Below are 15,042 nucleotides of genomic sequence, written 5' to 3' on the forward strand. Positions count from 1 at the left end.
TAAGACAACCCATGCGTGGGTTCTCCATCCAATCATGCTGGAGAAAGCCAGATTCACTTCACAACTGTGTTACTAACTTCATGATGATTCACTTATCAACCATGACAAGAAAGGTAGTAAAATGGGGCAAAACGCACTTAACACTTTTTGGTAGAAAAACTACCAAAGAAGCATAGCAGAAAACAGGATAGATTAATCTTTGTTTCTTCCATAATAATATAATAGTTTTTTGAAAATGGCATTTCCCATCTGCTGTCTAAAGTGAGGCATTCCACTGTTTTATTATTGCTCGGCAGAAGCCATGGGGGAAGTTGAGCCTTTCTGCTCACATTTTACCTTGTTTGTTTGTTTTCAGATCTCCACTCTGATTTTGAGTTGCAGCTCCCAGTCTTATTTTGATAAGATAATTCAGCCAGGATGAAGAACTGTCCTAACAGAATTTAATGGTTACTATAAACCACAAACATATTTGAAGATTTCCCTTTACATACATGAAGAAGATGGGTGATAACTTTGTGTGGACTTTTAAACTATTGTGAAGAAAACGGAGGTGTTCTCTTTTGCAGTGGGGTTTTGTCTGTCATTTATGCTATGGTATTATTATGATTCTTTTATTATTATGAACTGTTTTTGGTCTTATTTATAAAAGGTGGTATGGAAGCTTGGTGTAAATAACAATTGGAGAAGCATGTAAACACAACAAAAATAATGATCAAAATGTTATGTTGTACTCATATAATCATCAGGGTACAGTGCAACCTGGGAAACTTTTTTTTAAACTTCCTGTACTGTAAAAGTAATGCCCTGAAAAAATCTACAATTAGTCCAAAATTTATTAATCTTTGTGAACTGATCCTTGCAAGGTATGATTTTAGCATAATAAAGAGATGTTCTCTTATTTCCTAGTCATTCCATGCATTTAATAGCAAAAAAAATTGCAGGCTATTAATATTGTTCTGAAACTTGGTGATTCCTAGGAATAATAGTACACCTACTACGTAGGTAAATGTAGCTTTTCATTTTGGAAATTTCCCTTAAATGGATCTTGAACATAAATAACCCTGCTCATTTATAACGGAAATTATAATTTATGGAAATTATGTAACTTAACATGGTGCTATAAAATAATCTAGAATTAATGAATGACATGCAAACTTTGTATAGAAGCCAGAGCTTATATTTTAGATCAATTAATAATGAAAACAATGAATTTGTTTCCATTTTAAAGAACAACTATAATATTCCGTTGGTGATTAACCAATTCAGTATGAATAGGAAAAAAGCAGAGCTGGGAGTTGAATGCATTGCCACAAAGATCCAAGACCAGTTCCTCTTGAATTCCGTTCACCCTTATCTAGTGCTAATTTAGTGCTGACCATTGACTAGATTCTTGTATATAGGCTGGAATAAATCTTCTATGATGCAACCTTATGAATGGTCCTGATTCTTTGCATCTGACAAAATGCAAAGTTAAGTAGCTAATTCCAATGGAAGATAGTAGCTGAATAGTTTAAATAGAGCAACAGGATAGATACAGATTCCTATTTGTCTATATAATGGAAAATATTGTTGACACAAATTCTAAAAATATCTGTACACCTTAGATTACATTTTATACAACAAAAATATTTCAGACTATTGAATTTCATTGCATTTTTGAAGAAATTTCATCATGCTCTCAGAATGTTTCATTGAAATGTTTGTATATTATCTTATAACAAGTCCATTTTAGAAACAGTAAATAACACATTATTCAATTTTGAGACAAATTCTTTTTAACTGTGGTCTTTATCACATGGAAATTGACAGTTAGATGAAGAAAGTAGACTCTCCATGCCATACTGACAATTTTGGCTGTTTTTCCAACTTTACAAAAATAAATATATGGGCCCAATTATGGAATGAGCTACAGAAATGATGTTGGTAACTTATGAATGCATCATTTACTAGCATAGATTACACATAAATAATTGCAATGAAATGCTTATGTACATTTATATACTACATATATGTGTCAGTGTACATTCTGTATTTTTTAAAAAGTTTTTTCTTTTATAATTGTGTGTATTCATTTTTTTGTATTTAATTAATAAAACCTTCTAAAAATTCATTTAAAGTTGTGCTATTGGGTATTGATATAGCCATAGCTTATTGGTCATTTGAATAATCAATCTATTGCTGTTTTAAATATGTATCTCAGGCTTATGTGACAAGATTTTAATGAGCTAAAACAGTGTCTTGTATCATACCTTGATATGCAACAAAATTAGAAAATGCTAAACTGTCTTAGATGATAGGGATTGGGTCATCTATGGCAAAGCTTTTCAACCTTTTCACAGATTGTACCACTTCCCCCCTTTTTCCTCCCCACTGTGTCCTACTATTTGCTTTTGTATTTTTTTCTATAATCTAATACAGTGGTTCTCAACCTTTTTAATGCCGCAACCCCCAACCGGTCGTAAGTCGAGGACTACTCAACCGGTCATAAGTTGAGAACTACTCAACTGGTGCAGCACCATTTGCAGAATGGGACTTTTGGCGGGCTCAGCAGAGCAGAGACAGCCTGGACAATTCCTATTGGCTTTTGAAAGCCAATGGAATTAGACTCTATTCAAGAGAGTTTATTCTATTGGCTTTCAAAAGCTAATAGAATAAAATGGAGTAGCACAGCTAAGGAAAAGGGGGAAAAAATGGCGGACTGCGTTGTTTGGCGACCCCCGTGAAATGATCATTCGACCCCAAATGGGGTCCCGGCCCACAGGTTGAGAACCACTGATCTAATAAAATGTTACAAACTGTAAAAAAAAAAAAAAAACAGGAAAAAAGTACCGGTTTTAATTTCTTCGGTGGCAGTTCCTTTGCTGAATCACTTTCTCTTTGCACTGACAAATGTATGATGAATTTATCCATATTTATTAATATTCACCACTACCAGCTGGCTGGTTGGTCATTCTTTCTCTCTCCCTCTCCTCTTCTTCCTCCCTGCCTTCTGAGCTCTCTTTCCAGTGTAGTAAGAATGCAACCCCTCAGACCATTCACTGTGCCCCTAAAGACACAGGAATCAAACACAAAGCAAGAAAGGCTCACAAAACCCTCCAGAATAAAGAAGCGCTAACTCTGGTTTTTTTCCCCTTCAAACTGCTAAATAGCTTCAGGCATGTCTCAGTTTAAGCAATGTAGCAACTGGAGCCTGAAAGGCTCCAGCAATTGTGGTAAAGCGATAACCTTAAATTAAGCCTATTTACCTACAAAGAAAACTTGCTAAAAGCCATAGACAGACTAAAGATAAGGGAGTAAAACTAATTACATTTGTTTAAAGGGATTAAACCTAAGGAAGCCAACATTTTGGACTCATTGCTAGTCTTTGTGAAACAGAGTAAAATATTCCACTAACCAAAGCACACAAACCGAGCCTCTGAATTACAAAACGCTGTAAAAACTGTGTAAAAATCCTTATGGTAACCCAATCAAGCTGCCAGCTGATCTGGAACTCCCTGGCTTCCGAAATAAACCAATCTCCTTTCCGACATGCTCGTCTCCCGGCTTTTCATCAGCGCTGATTGCATTCTTCTAGCTGGAGAAAATGAACCAGGGGACCTTTTCTTCCAGCAACAGCTTCCTCTCCCCTGTCCTTTTTTCCTCCCTGCCTATTGAGCTGTCCTTCCACAGCTTCTTCTCTGTCCTCTTCTCTTTCCCTGTTGTCTTTTTTTTCCCCTTTCCCGCCAAAACCACCTCCTTTTATATCTTCTCTCCTCTAGCTACGCACTGCTTCCGGAAGTGCCAATCCACTGGAGCCCTGCAGAAATCCTGGGGCTTCTGCTGGGCCCCGACAATCCTACAGCTCCAGCTGCCTCTCTCTCAGGTTTGGGTCACTTCAGCTCATTCCCCTCCCCCGCTACACTTGTTTAGGAGGATCTTGTACCACCTGCCATGTGCCAAAGTACCACTGGTGGTACGCATACCACCGGTTCAAAAGCCCTGATCTATGGACATGGATCCCAGAGAACCACCTGGTTTTCAGAAGCTCCAGAGCAACATGGAGAAAAATGAAGAGTAAACTCAAATGAACACAGATAACAGGTTTTATTAATACCTAATAAAGGCAGTGAACTGTAATTTCTTTGCCCCCCACTTTTTTGTTTTGTTTTGCAGAATGTCAACTAATGGACTAACATGATAACTTGTTATCTTCAAGGTAAGGAATAGTCATGGGAATTTTTGCAGGACTGATGTAAGGACTATTCTAGGCAAGTGCTGGATAAATTGGCTTGGATTTGTTGGAGTGAGATGTATTATTTATCTTAAGTGGCACAGATTATCAGTAAGTTGCTGTTTTTACCCTGTATGTTACCCAGTCATTGTTTCAAGATGGATGGTCATAAAAATCATTTAAATAAGCAGAAAATAGAGAAAAAATATAAATTGAGAGAGGGGTATGCTAAAAAGTAAAAATGTGAACATAAATTATTCAAAACACTCAGTAATTCTTACACTTTAATTCAAGTGAGTTGTAGCAAATAGCACATTCCAGTCTCATTTGAAAATGGCTCTTGATTTCACATCTCCCTGTAGATACTTTCTCAAAGGCTTTGCTTTTCAACTGTCAACTGTATCCCATAATTTTTCTCCCATTAAGCTTTTATACTTCCCTTTATGAATAGTCTCACCCAATCAATAATTTGATAATTCAGTCAGGAGACACTGACTCTTTCTGACAACAATTGCTGCCCCAAATATTTTCTAACCTCTTTTCTCTCATTTTCACATTAGCTTCTTAAATACTGTAATGGCACATGACTAAAACCTGTGCTGAGACAAAAATCTTCAAATACATTTTATAAATTATATAGGAAATATAAAGTGATCTAGTTCTGTTCCTCGGTGTAATGTATAAAAATGGCTGACATATAAGTTTTAAATTTTTTATGCATTATTCTTAAACACTGAAAACATCATTGAAATTATTGTCTTGCAAAGAAAATATGATTGGTCAGTTGAACTAGGTTCAAAGAATGATTTAAATCCTTAACAACCATAATTCTTCATGAATTAATTCACATAATTACTAACTGTAGTACATAATTTCCTTTCTTGCCATATTTATGACAAAAAAATCAGTTGATGCATTAATTAGATGCCAGTACCTGTTTATATATTTGAGAGAAATATCTTTTTTATTCATTTTTATCTCATTTTTATCTTGTTTGCTAGAATGTGAAAGTCAAAATAGAGCTGGATGTGAGATTGCTCGGACATAAAAATATTTTCTTTTCTTTCTCTTAACATTCATTCAAATGAGATAATTATTTACTAATAATTTCAGGGTAAACTCAGCTAATTATCACTGGTGGCAGGAGAGTGGCATTAAGGAATAAAGGAGTTTGAGAGAACTCTGGAAAGAATTGTTGGAAATATGAGGTACTGGCTTTCTATAAGGATTTGATATAGGGTACGCATTGAGATATAAAACTTATTTTAAGTTATGGGTTCTAAACTAAATAAAAGCCACAGTTTTTCAAAAATATTTACTGATTTTTTTATATATTTTAAGGAAGCAGTAATGCTATATTTAAGAATGTGTTTTACATGAATATTCCCAGAAATTATTTTTATACAACTTTTTTTTTTAAAAAAAATTAAAAGTTACTGTTTTTGCCACAAGAAGTTCTGTTGTCACCTGCACATATTTAATTATGTATCCAGAGACATTCAAATTTCTCCTCGTCCAACAAACGGCTTTTAGTCAATTTTTAAACTTGAATTTCCAAGATTATCTACCATCTTTTTCCTGTAGGACATCATCTGTTTCTTCTGAACTATCTTCATGGATATCAAGAGTAGCTTTCCTAAACCAAGAAAAAGGCTTCAATATTTCTGGATAATAACAAACAGAATTGTACATATATAACTTTTTAATGTCTGATATTGCAATTAGAATAGAATCTAAAACCTGTCTTCAAAAAAGCCACTCCTTTCACACAAAACTCAAAATGAAGAGTAGATTTTGTTCCCAAAGAACCCTCTTTTTAAACTGTCGACACTAGTAGTACTACATTCTTCTGAAGAGGTATGCGCAGCCAAGGCATGCGCAGCTGCTGTCCCTCTGTAAGGCCTCCTAGGGATTTTGTTCAGCTTCGCAAGGCACTGTGGAGGCTTTATATGATCTGCTGAATGAGGTCAGAAAGCCCTCAGGAAACCTTGTGAAAGGCCAGCAGCTGCTTTCTGGGCATAAGTCAGCAGCAGCGAAGATCAGCTTGGGGTGGCAGGAGCAGTAGAGTACAGAGAAGTCAAGAGGGTAGAGATGGGTGGAGATGGAGGGTGGGGAGTTGGAGTGAAAGTAATGTGGCAGAACTGGAGAAGCATGAGATCCTCAACAGTGCAGTCCTCGTCTAAACACAGAACTGACATCACCAGAACTACCATTGCTAAGTGGTACAGTCTTATGATATTTCGCCTAACAACCATTTTGTTTAGTGATGGAAATTCTGGACCCAATTAGGAATGTTAAACCATGGGTACCTGTACTGATAAGACTAGTTTTTGGCAAGTTTGGCAAGTTTAAGATGCATGGTCTTCAACTCCCGAAATTCCTCCTGGCTGGCTGGGGCATGCTGGGATTTGAAGTTCAGATATCTTAAACTCAAGCCAAGGTTGAGAATCGCTGGATAAAACTATTAGGCTATTTATTTCCATTGCCAGCTGTACTACTTAATGTTAACTATCAAGAAGACTTATTTCACTTTAAAAAGTAACTATCTATACAAGCTATTATTTAAGTAAAAATAACCATGAATTGGGTTCCTTAAAATAACTTGACTGTGCCTGCCCTGATATACTATACTTATTCTATTAAGGACAAACAAATGGTCTAGCATAATTTACTTTGTAAAATATTTTTATCTACTGAATAAAAGGAGTCGCAGGACTCAAAATGTATGAATTCTTTAACAAAGTCATGCTATACATAGTATCAAATTGCATACCTGACTGCATACAAATATCAAGTCACATTATTGTGGAAGTAGCAAGGACCTATGAGTTATGCAGACTGAGACCCAGCTTTTTCTTGTATAATGGAATAACTCTGATTTCTTACCACTTTTCCATCTTAAGTGCATGTAGCTCACTTTGCTTTCTTTTCTTTCTCTCAAGAAAGGTTTCGCCAGTGACTTTTTGCAGTCCCATTAGTAATGTTCCCAGAGAGCCACTGCAGAAAAACATCACGGGAAATAAATGTAGTTATGTGGAACACAACCAAGCAGGAATTATGACAATGAAAGGCTCAGACAATAAATGCTAGCACTTATATCTCTACCTCTTTCTTAAACCTTTTCCTTTTAAGAGGAATTTGGGGAGAGGAACTGAATTTTATAATCCATCATTTAAAAAAATGAAGAAATCATCTTCGTATACAATGTTTTAAGTAGGAAAACAAATAGGCACATGTTTATTATTATTAAGATACAGTACAATTTTTATGTAGTAATGTATTAAGTTTGGTAGTCTAAAATCCTTCTGTCCTAATATAGAGTATTTTTCAAATGAAAGCACTCAAGAATGTACATTTTTCAAATTTCTCCCTTTACAATGTCAGTGAATGAAGAAAGTGAAAACTAATTTCCAAATAACCATGTTCAAAACTACAGTTAAATTGTTTTATTTCTGAGTTATATTGTAGCAGCTTCTTCACCAAAGTACAAAGTACAGATTTTGCAGTGGTTTGAGTCTTACTATAAATGTTGCTTTTCATATTTAGTTTCCTTTACTATGTAAAAGTATATTACTTTAGGGATATACTCATGTGGACCTTCTAAAGGATTACAAGTTCACCACAAAACAGAAGATCTAAAACTCACATCTATCTTAAGGTACTTTGAGGAAAACACAGCAGCTTTTCTCATTCTTCCATCATGAAAAGAATAATAGAGGCATCAGATACTTCAGAAGAAAAAGACAGTAGCTTACTGGAAATGGTTGAAATTATCTATTTCTCCTAAATCTCTGCCTAAAATATTGAAATTAGCCCATTAAATAATGAACTTTCTAAGCTAAAAGGCTGTCTCAGAATGAATGGCCAGGATGTTTATGAAAAAGAAAGAAAAAACATCTTTGCAAAATTCAGCAAATTGTTATATGGAGGTCTCGATGTCATCCAAACAAATCAATTAAAAGATAGCAATACAGATAATGGCTATGGTTCAATGTGTGCACTATTTGAGCAACCTACCCCAAGAGTCCTCCAATAACACTGCCTCCAATCAGACCTCTCAAGCCCAAGTGCATTCTGAACAAGCTGCCGGTACAAGCTAGAAATAGAATACAATCAGACGAAGCAAGCTCAATCTCAGTACTCCAAAGTGCCTGTTAAGTTATTTCAACTTTCTCCTTTTCCTCATCTAGTCTAGTGAAATATAATTTCAAGGCCGTACATATCATAAATTCAACCCCAAATATCTATTTTACACAAGTCAGGCCAACATCTTCTGCAGCAAAGACATAAAGTACAGACAGTGTGCACCCATACACATCTGTAGAGCAGTACGTATATCTTTAAAACTCTTTCTCACATACATACATACATACATATATAAAACATCCGTCTGTCTATAACTGGATGCATATGGAGGAAATATCAGAATGTTGGTGTGTGCATATAGATGTCCTATCTCAGTATATAATTCAAGAATGAGGCCATTATTTAAATAATTTAGAACATGGCTCTCCTACCAAGCTTCTTTTAAAAATCTATACAATGTTTATATAGTATAAACAATTATATTGTTTCCAAGTTATTCTTTCCTAATATTACTACCCATATTAACGACTACTAAAAAGTTGCCTCCAACAGCATATTCAAGTGAAACGGCTAGCAGACCTCATTTCGGTGAAAAGGAAAATAGCACTTCCTTCCAGACGTATATATGAAGCAGCAGATTCCAGGATCAATTTGATGGTTCATTCTGTGTTAGGAAAATTCTGGGCTCAATAGGTACATACGGTAGCAGGAATAATAAACAAGCCTAAATTGCAACTCAGTTCATTATTGTAGTTGGGGATTAGAGAAGGTAACTGTAAATGAGGGATCCTTGGTGCTCCCTGAGCTTGCTTGTTTTCTTGCACACATTTCATTAACCAAACTAGGCAATATCAACAGACTAGCACTGATGATCTTATCTAGTTAGGGTTATGAAACATTTGCAAGAAAACAAGCAAACTCAGAGAGCACCAAGCACCCCTCATTTCAATCCTGAGCTACAAATATTCTCCTTCATTGGTAACTGTAAGTGTTAGTCTTTCTTTTTCAGAGACCTGAAAAAATATGAAAAAAGAGCCAAGGAAAACTGTAATATCTTATATCTTCTGGTATACTGTGTATGTGCTGTGCCTATGTATGAGAGCAGCAACAGTATGGAGGATTTATGGTTTTTCAGCATCCAGTATCCTTGAACATTGAAACTGGAAGTTGTAGTGAATAATTTCAAAAATTTAAAGTTGTAATTAACAATATCTGGAAGCAATGTTACTTCAATTTACAAAGCAGTAAGTAAAAAAAAAATAAGAAAACACTATTTCAGCATATAAGTTATTACAGGATACTTGCACAACTCTAGCTGAAATAAAAGCAGATTATGGAGAATGCCACAATAAAATATTCGATTTATCTTATTAGTTACAGGGGCTTTTAGGGAACTTCAGCAGTATTCAGCAAAGCCTTGCTATATCAAAGGGCTGATGCAGTTTCCAAACAGCCAGTTTATAGCCACAGAACATTTAGATCAGGATCCATGGGATATATATTTTTGAGTATCTGAATAACTCAAAATATAATCCAGATCAAAAAGTAACTCTGATGCTAATTTTCTCTAATAAATAGTCTTACCTCCAGCAATGGTATAGTGACCAAGGGTACTTTTATCACGATATACAGACAAGCCAGTATTCACTGTGCTGCAAGAAGAGAAATAATAAGCAAGAATTAACAAGAACTTTAGGAAGAAATTCTGAAAAGTCAAACATTATTTTTCTGCCTAGATATTTTTGTAATCTGCACATAAAATACATATTTTCTTAAATGGGATGGGATAATTATATACTGTCAAATGTTTTACATCAGAGTTCACATATCAATAAAAAATCTTTTTCTCAGTGAAGATATTTATGGCTTGAAGCATAATTCACAAGATATAGCAACTGTATTTTTTATCTTCATGAATATCTATCCAGAGGGAAGGTCATATATAATGTAGGTCTTATTTGTGATAATGAATGTACAGTTCTACTGTATGAATTTAGAGTAATTTAGCAAAATGAGATAGGAATATTAAATTTTGATAATGTTTTTACTGTTTAATAATGCATTGAATTTTTATTTCTGAAAAGAAACACTAACTTGTACTTAAGATGATCCTAATTTCAAAGAAATATTAGATAGAAAAAAGGTTATATATTAACAAATCCTGTACAAACCCAGATTTCCAATATTGTCAGTTCCTCCTAAATTCAATCTTAAAGATTCTTCACCAGCTTGCACATCTGCCCTCCCCACCCCCAAGTATATTTGTGTGTATATGATACTTTTTATTTAAGGTCCTGGCACCCATAATTGCCAAGCTGGAAAAGAACTTAAATAATGAGGCCACTTGCAAACAAGTATTTGCATTGGGAAGAAACTGAGCTAACATCAAGGGAGCAAATGACCTAGGACAGTGATGGCAAACCTTTTAGAGACCGAATGCCCAAACTGCAATCCAAAACCCACTTATATATTGTCAGGTGCCGGGTAGATGTGGCCCATTGGATGGGTGTGTCCCATTGAGTGGGTGTGACCAATTGGGTGGGCATGGCCCATTGGGTGGGTGTGGCTTTGGTCGTAACGGCAGACTGGGTGGGACTAAAAAGTTCAATCAATCAATTCCAACTTTGCGAGACCTTTTTTTCCCGTGAGAAGTTGAAATTGATTGATTGATTGAACCTTTTTTTTGCACACGATGGCAGAGGCCTAAAGCGAAAAGGTTTTATAAAACCCAGCTGAAGGCCTAGGACTGGGGCGATGGCGTGCGTGCTCACAGAGAGGGCTCTGAGTGCCACCTGTGGCATGCGTGCCATAGGTTCGCCACCACAGACCTAGGACCAATTTGAAATGTAACCACTGTTTTTAGAAAGCTAACATTCTAGGTTTGCAGAAACAGAAAAATGGTTTTTATGAAGGATCAATAACAGTGCCAGTCAGATCTCCAAATGGCCTCTATGTCATCACAAAATTTAAATTTTTGAAAATCTCTCAATTTTGACAATCTTGTTTTATTTTTGGGTAAAGGAACATCTGGTCTAATATACAATTCTTCTTGGAAGTAGAAAACATAACCAAGCCCTGACTTTTACTTAGATCAGCTTACTGCTTGAGAATAGAGATACTCCACTGAGAAAATAAGAGAGAATTAAAAATGCAGAAAATGCACTATTAGAAATGGAGGAAACAGTAGAAGGGGCACAATGACCAAAGTAGTCTCATTTTGCATCTAATATTCATAAGTTACAATATTATCCTAGAATTGTAGGTTACTGTTGAATTGTAGGACCATGTATCATGAGCACAGCACCCTGTTTATCTCCCATAAATAACAAGAAATACACTTACTTGAATATTGCTACAAAAGCAGCAACTCTCCAGCTCCACCGCCAGCCATATCGGATGAATCCCCTCATTGCTATACGTTGCATAGATTGCTTTGGAGAAGGTAAGCAAAATTATATATCAAGGCACTGTTTTTCTATTACTAATGCAAACTGAAAATGTGATAATAAAAACCCTATAAAAGCTCCATAAATTTCTTATACAACTTTGTTTTGTAAAAGTAAGGTATACCCATCCAAACTTCCATTACAGATTAAATCTCATCACTGAAAATAGTTCAACTGAACTATTTAATACCATAAATGAGCTATATTTTGTACATGGATGCAAATAATATATTATTTTAATATGTGATTTGCAATATTTCATTCAAAAATGTTGTCAGTGAATATATATTACATAGCATGTCTCTCTGTGGTGCTTGATTTCTGATTTTTGTTTCTCATTTACAAGACAGCAAGTAACAACAACAAAAAAAAAACTCCCCCAACTGTTGCATGTTCAAATTTTATCAAATATCTGTCCATACCACAGCATCCAGCCGATTATGGTAGAGTTCTCCTCCACATTGCTCAATGTACTGTTTTTTGGCATTTAGATATCCAGGTATACCGCCATAGACAAAGCCAACAAGACCCCCTGTAAATGTTGCTTTAGTTATATACATCGTTTCTTCTGGGTATGCCTTTTGTTCACTGAAAAAGAAAATGTTTCAGGAAACATATTCAGAAACTGTTTTATGAAATTCTCCATATCCTTTTGAATAATAATTGTTGGGATATGCAGGGAAGAACAAGGCTGAGGTCGGATTTCGAAAAAGCATTTCATTCCTGAATTACTACACACGTTCCCTCCCGGCCACCCACTGTCGCTCCAAGGATAAGGCTCTTAGCTATTCACTTACTTTCGCCGAAAGAGCTCCCGAACTCGTTCCCAGCCCGAGACCGGGGGCTGCAGCCAAGGTGGCGAGCCCTCCAGCGCTCCGAGCACCTCAGGGACCGGAGCGGCGCATTCTTCACCCAATACTGTGAGCGGCCGTGCCGTCCTCACTCCCGGTCGCTCCATATTTGCCGACACCTGCCCGGGAAGTCTTTATGGGAACTTCCCTTGTAAACATTAATGCACTGAAAAGAGCGCCACTCTGTCGCCTTGGAGGATGTAGCGCACCCTCTTCGTACCCCCGCCTAGGAGAAGCGTGAAATAGAACCGACGCTGAAAGCGGGCGGTATTTTTTTTCTTTCTTTAGAAATAGCATGACTCTTTAAAAAAAAAACAAGATGAAAGACCTTCCGTCCTCCTTTCCCTCTCCTACTTCCCCTCTCTGTCTACCTACGGTTAGAAATACGTCATTCGGTGTTATCTCCTTTATTCTTTTTAATCAGGAAAAGGCAAAACAAAATACCCTTGATTCTTCCTTTCCTCACCAGCCAGGTCTTGCTTCTTAGCCTTTCAATTTTTTTCTGTCCAACATCTCGAAGCTCCCTCCTTGCATCCGTGATATCCGCAGTTGCATTTCTTGCCGCCTTTTAACTTTTCTGAGATCTACTGGTTACGTTTGTTACTGGCTTGACCCTGCGTTTTCCCCTTCCACGTCTCACTTATGAGACGGGAATCCAGAACGTCTTTCGAAACATTCTGTACTTAAGTAAGACTCAATAGGCAAAGATCTGTTGTTGAACAGTTTGTGAGAATTGCAAGGCATGTTTTGATTTTTAATCCCACTCCAATACAGGTGGACAGCATGTGCTTCTGATCAGTACTGCATCCTTCAAAATGTGTTGATCTGTATGATTGCAAAGCTGTTACCTTGTTTGGCAAGGAAACAACCAAGATCACAGAGCACCAAGAATCCCACAGTTCAATTCTGAGCACTCCATTTGCCAGGGAACTGATAGCTCACCACTCCGAGAAGATTGCCTGTCCTATTTTAAATTATTAAAAATTCTCCTAAATATGCTAGTGCTTGATTAATGCAGGAAATGTAACATAGGAATCCAGAACTCATACAAGTTCAAAACAGAATAGTTCTTTTGATTAATATACTTTCAATCATTAGCATAGTAGTAGCTTGAAGCAACCTCTATATCAGGGGTAGGCAACCCAAAACACTCAAAGAGCCACTTGGACCCATTTCCCACCAAAAACAAAACACCGGGAGCCGCAAAACCCTTTTGATATCTAAAATGAAGATAACACTGCATATATCCTTTTTTACCTTTATTATAGGTGTGTGTGTGTGTTTGTGTGTGTGTGTGTGTGTGTGTATGTATACACACACACACACACACACACATTAAAAATGAAAGTAAAAATATGACTCTTGGGAATATCCATACTATTAAAACAATGATCACCAAGAGAATGCTTTAAGAGAATAAAATTACATACACACAGAGGGAAAAAAAGGATATATGCAGTGTTATCTTCATTTTAGATGTCAAAAGGGTCTCTCTCTGTCTCTCTCCCTCCCTCCCTATCTGCCCTTGGTTTACCACTCTTCTTCCCCCCCACACACACACACACTCTCTCTCCCTCCCTCCCTCTCTCTTTCTCCCCCCCTCCTATCTGCTGCTCACCTGGCAAGCTTCAAGCTGTTGTCCAACAAGCTCAGGGGTAGAAAACCTCGTCTCTTTTATGACTCATGGACTTCAACTCCCAGAATTCCTGAGACAGCCTAGCTGGGCTAGCTAGCTCTCTCCTGCCCTTCCTGCTTCCTGTTTCCTGCAGAGACGCAGGAAAGGGAGGAGCTCCGTCCAGAAAGCTTTTCAGCTCCTCGGAGAACACTGTGAGTGCACTCTCTTTTACACACACACACACAAACATACACACACACACACAAACACACACACACAGAGAGAAAGAGAGAGAGAGAGAGAAGCAGGGAATCGCAATTGCCTCTCTCTGTCTCTGTCTCTCTCTGCAAAGGCAGAGGAGGCTGGGAGCCACATGGGAAGGCTCAAAGAGCCGCATGCGGCTCCGGAGCCGCAGGTTGCCGACCCGTGCTCTATATAAAGGTGGAAGATGAAAGCTGGAAAAGATGTTTAGGCTATGTGCAAACAAAAGACTCAGCAAGAAATTCATAGCATTTGAATCCCGATGAATAGTTCTTTTAAGTGACATTTTAGGTTTATCGTATTGTGTAGATGTAAATGGGACTGGATTTTGGTTCTTTTTAACCCAGATCTGTTTTGTTATAAAATATGACTAAAGGGATCCAAGATGGCATATTTATGAAACCTACCTAATATGAATCTGACATTTAAAGAGATAATGCATTCAGAAAACACAAACCTATAAATTGATTGATTTTTTAATTTGAATTAATCTTGTGGACATTCATAATGTCGCAACCATTAAGAAATTAATATGGAGAAAATAGAACATGAAGACGTAAGTACAGTTCAAGC

The 15,042-nt window shown here is 36.8% G+C and overlaps 2 protein-coding genes across 6 annotated transcripts in view; one reads left to right on the forward strand and one right to left on the reverse strand.

The window, feature by feature from the left end:
* Positions 1–2,382, forward strand: part of LOC120303883 (T-lymphocyte activation antigen CD80-like) — a 50,934-nt gene extending 48,552 nt beyond the window's left edge. For all 5 annotated transcript variants that reach the window (XM_039333774.1, XM_039333773.1, XM_039333772.1 and 2 more), the window contains one exon: positions 356–2,382. In XM_039333774.1, coding sequence (XP_039189708.1) covers positions 356–368 — 13 coding nt within the window. In that variant the 3' untranslated portion in view covers positions 369–2,382. The remainder of the gene's footprint in view (positions 1–355) is intronic.
* A 1,682-nt stretch (positions 2,383–4,064) lies between these two features.
* TIMMDC1 (translocase of inner mitochondrial membrane domain containing 1) lies at positions 4,065–12,801 on the reverse strand. Its single transcript, XM_039333796.1, has 7 exons — positions 12,540–12,801; positions 12,165–12,330; positions 11,639–11,727; positions 9,881–9,948; positions 8,228–8,306; positions 7,097–7,207; positions 4,065–5,846 (listed from the first exon to the last, which is right to left on the reverse strand). The coding sequence occupies exons 1-7, from the start codon at positions 12,698–12,700 to the stop codon at positions 5,771–5,773; spliced, it is 750 nt and encodes a 249-aa protein (XP_039189730.1). The 5' UTR covers positions 12,701–12,801; the 3' UTR covers positions 4,065–5,770.
* Positions 12,802–15,042: the final 2,241 nt, after the last annotated feature.

The sequence above is a fragment of the Crotalus tigris genome, unplaced genomic scaffold, assembly GCF_016545835.1.
Source record: "Crotalus tigris isolate CLP2741 ecotype Arizona unplaced genomic scaffold, ASM1654583v1 scf7180000024508.2633422, whole genome shotgun sequence".
NCBI classification, from domain to species: Eukaryota; Metazoa; Chordata; class Lepidosauria; order Squamata; family Viperidae; genus Crotalus; species Crotalus tigris.

What these genes read in the sequence shown, in the direction of transcription:
- TIMMDC1 (XM_039333796.1), bottom strand. Translation starts at nt 12,700, where the DNA reads ATGGAGCGACCGGGAGTGAGGACGGCACGGCCGCTCACAGTATTGGGT. An exon ending in CGGGAGCTCTTTCGGCGAAA is followed by an intron (nt 12,331 to 12,539) that starts GTAAGTGAATAG and finishes TTTCTTTTTCAG; the next exon opens with TGAACAAAAGGCATACCCAG. An exon ending in TCACTATACCATTGCTGGAG is followed by an intron (nt 8,307 to 9,880) that starts GTAAGACTATTT and finishes TTCTATTTCTAG; the next exon opens with CTTGTACCGGCAGCTTGTTC.